Source organism: Ovis canadensis, chromosome 15 (assembly GCF_042477335.2).
Source record: "Ovis canadensis isolate MfBH-ARS-UI-01 breed Bighorn chromosome 15, ARS-UI_OviCan_v2, whole genome shotgun sequence".
Classification (NCBI taxonomy): Eukaryota; Metazoa; Chordata; class Mammalia; order Artiodactyla; family Bovidae; genus Ovis; species Ovis canadensis.
In genome coordinates this window covers 68,045,056-68,049,357 of record NC_091259.1, presented here as the reverse complement: position 1 = coordinate 68,049,357, position 4,302 = coordinate 68,045,056, and the positions used below count along the sequence as shown (strand labels likewise).

The 4,302-nt window shown below is 37.6% G+C and overlaps 1 protein-coding gene across 1 annotated transcript; it reads right to left on the bottom strand.

Moving 5' to 3' along the window:
- Window positions 1–200: 200 nt before the first annotated feature.
- LOC138420560 (follitropin subunit beta) lies at window positions 201–3,984 on the bottom strand. The gene is made up of 3 exons (XM_069553852.1): window positions 3,942–3,984; window positions 3,144–3,308; window positions 201–1,576 (listed from the first exon to the last, which is right to left on the bottom strand). The coding sequence occupies exons 2-3, from the start codon at window positions 3,300–3,302 to the stop codon at window positions 1,346–1,348; spliced, it is 390 nt and encodes a 129-aa protein (XP_069409953.1). The 5' UTR covers window positions 3,303–3,308; window positions 3,942–3,984; the 3' UTR covers window positions 201–1,345.
- Window positions 3,985–4,302: the final 318 nt, after the last annotated feature.

Here is a 4,302-nt window from a genome sequence, read left to right as displayed (position 1 = left end):
CATCTTTATTTAAAAAAATAATATTTAAATAAATTAGTTAATATGAGTATGAAACAAGTACATAACTGAGAGGTAACATCTCAAAATCAACTCGTGAAATAGTCTTAATATTTATCCTCTTGAAAGAAACAGATCTGGGAGAACATGGATAGACAAAAAAGAGTACTGACACGGAGAGGACTTTAGAAAACAGCAGTGAGTTTTTTTTTGTTATGGCTAATTCTTTCTAAAAGAGCATTTTCTTTACATAAATGTATTTGAAGATAAGATAAATGTACTTATTAAGTTGTCAAAATTGCTTTCAAACCTGCTCTCAAATCCACCTCTTTCCAAAGGAGTAGGGCCTACATTCAAGGGCAGGGTGATATAGATCTATGTACTTCCCGAAGGGAGTTTTGCAGGAGCCTGACAGCATTTGTTCCATTTATTTAAATGATGGAATGCTGCTGCTAAGTCACTTCAGTCGTGTCCGACTCTCTGCAACCTCATAGATGGCAGCCCACCAGGCTCCCCCATCCCTGGGATTCTCCAGGCAAGAACACTGGAGTGGGTTGCCATTTCCTTCTCCAATGCATGAAAGTGAAAAGTGAATAGATGCAGCTAATTTCCACAAACCCGTATTAATATTTCTTGCTTTTGCCCTTAACTAAAGGACTCGGCAGTAATAGCTTGGGAATCCTGAGCTTGGTAACTGCCACCTGCCTGAATGATTCAGAGAGTTTTATCCTGTCTCCATCCTCCATGTGCCAGAGGAGGAGAGCCGAGACAGAACTGAAGCTGATGCCCCCCTTCCGTGGAGCGCAGCCTCATCAGATAGCCTCTAACATCCTCTCTCAGTGTTCTCCTATCCCTAACTTTCTGATCTTACTTTCTTTAAGGAAGCCATTATTGAGTTTCTTACTAAATTCTATGTGGAGTGTTAGGCATTGAGGCTACAATCATGAAGAAGAGGTTGGCTCTTCTCTTGAGGGCTCTTGAGTCTGGCAGGAGAATGCTGCATTTAGGACTTTCACCTACTTTTAGCTCATTTCCTTCCCCTGGGACCGTATCCCTAGCTTTAAGAGGAAGGGATTGCCTGAGAGGATTTCTAAGATTATTAAATGGAAAAGCACCCTCGTGTCTGTAAGTTAAGTGAGAGTGAGTAAGACTCATGGAACCAGATGTAGAATACAGGTCTTGAGTGGTGCCAGGCCCCAGCCCTCTCCATTCCTGGAGCTCCCCTTCTCAGGAGAGCAGAGATCAGTAGGGTCTTCTGTGGTGGTCTGCAGCCTAGGCGCATGTACACACAGACATCTTGGATGTTTTGGTCCTTTAAGGGTAGGCAGCTCAAAGCAGCTGCTGCTCTTTATTCTCTGATGTCACTGAAGGAGCAGTAGCTGGGCCCCAGGCCTCGCACGGTGCAGTCAGTGCTGTCGCGGTCACACTTGCCGCAGTGACATTCAGTGGCTACTGGGTACGTGTACAGGGAGTCTGCATGGTGGGCACAGCCAGGCACTTTCACCGTCTCGTACACCAGCTCCTTGAAGGTACATGCTTTCTGGATGTTGGGCCTCGCTGGGTCCTTGTACACCAAGTCCTGAGTGGTTTAGGAGACAGAGAGAGAGAGAGAGATGAGTTACAGTAGTCTGGAAGTTTCTATTTAGCTTAATCAAAATGAGACAGGGATTAAATACTGCTTACTCTAATATTTACACTTTAAAATTATTTTATGAAATTCCTAATCAAGGAAACATATCTCATAAATGACCTATATGCTATATCATGTTTCCTGATTATTCTACAGATATTTCAGAAAATATGTTATTTCTTTTATTACTTCTTGTGTCTTTGTCAAAATGTTAATTATTTTTTCAACTATCAAGCAATTTGAATTTCAATAGAGGAAAATGATTAAAAGAAAAATTGACAAATTTTAATTTGACTTTTTTACTTAGTTGAGAGCTGTATTAATGACAACTTGAACCACGAATCAGTGGAGTTTAATTCCTCAGAAATTTTTTCCAAATGCATTGTCCCTGAGTGTTTATAAAAAGTCAAAAAGTATATAATGTGGAATGATAATGCTTAGATTAGCCTGACTATGAAAGCTTATGTAAGATTTTAAATATTTCACTGTATTGTAGACATCTCTCCACCTTGAAGGTTATATATTTTGCACAAGTCACAGTTTCTAAGGCTACATGGCTTGTACATAAGAACTTTAATCCTTGCAGAATAGGATTTTTTGTAGCACTTTCTAGTAAAAAAAATATATATGTGTATATATATATGTATATATATTTGCACTGAGGGAAAAAGTTGTTACTTCTATTTAAGTTATTTCAATATCATGCCACTAAGTCTATATCCCAAGAAGATGTGATAAGTGGATTTTGTTCAAACTCATTTACCACCCCATAAAGTATATTTCATTAAAAAGTTGATATTTTCAATTTCAGCTTATAGAATGAAATTCTGCATAGATAGCCAGGTGTTTTAGGGGAAAAAAGAGACAGTAGAAACTGCCCATTGGATTAATTCAAAGAAGCTGTGTGAATACAAACTGATTTTTGCCTCTGTGCCTTGATTTTCTCAACAGTATAAAGAACTGAGTGGGTTTACTAATTCATTTTGGTTATAACAGTCTACAAGGATTGATTGTGTTCTCAGGCTGCTTGTTGGCATTTGTATTCAGCAGGCCAATAAGACAATTTTTATAATGTGGCTGTGCTTTTACGTGGCTTGCAAACATATTTTGTTACTATCTCTGTTGTAAAGATGTGGTTTCAATTACAGAAATTAGCTTTTGGGGACTACTGTAGCTGTTCTATTATTAAATGTATGTATGTTTATGTTTTTAATCTCTCCATATGTAAAATCTATCATAGAACTATATTTTGAAATAATTAAAAATTTTAAAAATAGAGTAGCATATTACTAAATTGATCAGATCAAACCTGACTCTTCTTTACATTTACTGTAATCAAATCTAAGCCCAAACCTTTAGTTTATATCATGGTGAAAAAGCCAGTCATAAAACAGTATTGGCTAAAGGACTCATGGCTATTCCTTGGGAAACTTAAAATATTGACAAGTGGGAATCAATGAAACCTGCCTTGTCTAGACCCTCAGCACCCTCACTTCCAGCAAAGCAAAGTGCCTACCCGGGTGTAGCAGTAGCCTGCACACCACGTGGTGTTGATGCTTATGCAGAAGCTACATTCCTCTTTCTCCACCGTGATGGTGATGTTGGTCAGCTCGCAGCTTCTGCAGCAGATTGCTCTCCAGCAACAGAAAAGGAAGCAGAACTGGACGGACTTCATCCTGGGCTGGGAAACAAACAAGGACTGTTAGAAACTGAAAAACCAAAGAATTATAATCGTTTATATATGCTGACCAAACCAAAAATAATTTTTCTATCCATCGTCTCCCATCATATTTTGCTCCAGCAATGTTTTTTCCTTTCTTTGCTTTACTTCTTTGTTTCTTGAACAAGCATTTCTAATTATGCTCCTCAATTTTTTTTTGTTGTTGTTAAAGTAGAAACATATTACAGATCAAAACTCCAATATAATGATTTAAGCAGAGCAGTGGTTGGTTTAGAACATTACTGCTGTCTATTTTAGAGTGATTACTCTGAAGCAAGCAATCATGATCATTGTATTTGTCCCTTTATTACCATTTAAAAGACTAAAAAGAAAATTCTGTATTACAAAATTAGTTCATCATTCTTAGCATCTCATAAATGTTATCATTTGCTTTTGCCCCCCTTTGTTTAAAATGAGACTATTTCAGAGGCCAGATGAATTGATCTATATAAAGTCAATTGCTTGCTAACATTGATTACAGTGTATTTAAGAAGCCAGGTTGACAAGCACAGATTCCTTATACGATAGAAGTTAAAAAGCTCTAAATTTGTTCTCTAGATCCTTAAAAATCTGCGAATTGCAGAAGTAACTCACCACTTGGTAACTGTGGATGCTGAGACTTTTCTGTAGACAGCTGCCTTGTCTGGGGAAAGCTGTAGCTGAGTCTAGTCTCAGTTCACCTTTTATACAAAATTGTGTGAAACTAAACTAAACCTTGTGGATTTGTTGGGTATTAGTAAGAGCGGTGTTAGCCTGAAGCTTGCTGTAAGTGAATCAGTGTTTGGATAGACAGGGAGATCAAGCCTTACTAAAGTAGTCTAAACGCAGTAGATCAGGACAAATAATGTTACCAGAGATGATTTTGTACAGATTAAATTTGATATAGTAGAACACCCACTCCTTTACCTTGTCAAATTAAATTTGACTTTGGGTTTTTCTTTTGTACCTTTAACTT

What these genes read in the sequence shown, in the direction of transcription:
- LOC138420560 (XM_069553852.1), bottom strand. Translation starts at nt 3,302, where the DNA reads ATGAAGTCCGTCCAGTTCTGCTTCCTTTTCTGTTGCTGGAGAGCAATC. An exon ending in CAGGCTACTGCTACACCCGG is followed by an intron (nt 1,577 to 3,143) that starts GTAGGCACTTTG and finishes TAAACCACTCAG; the next exon opens with GACTTGGTGTACAAGGACCC.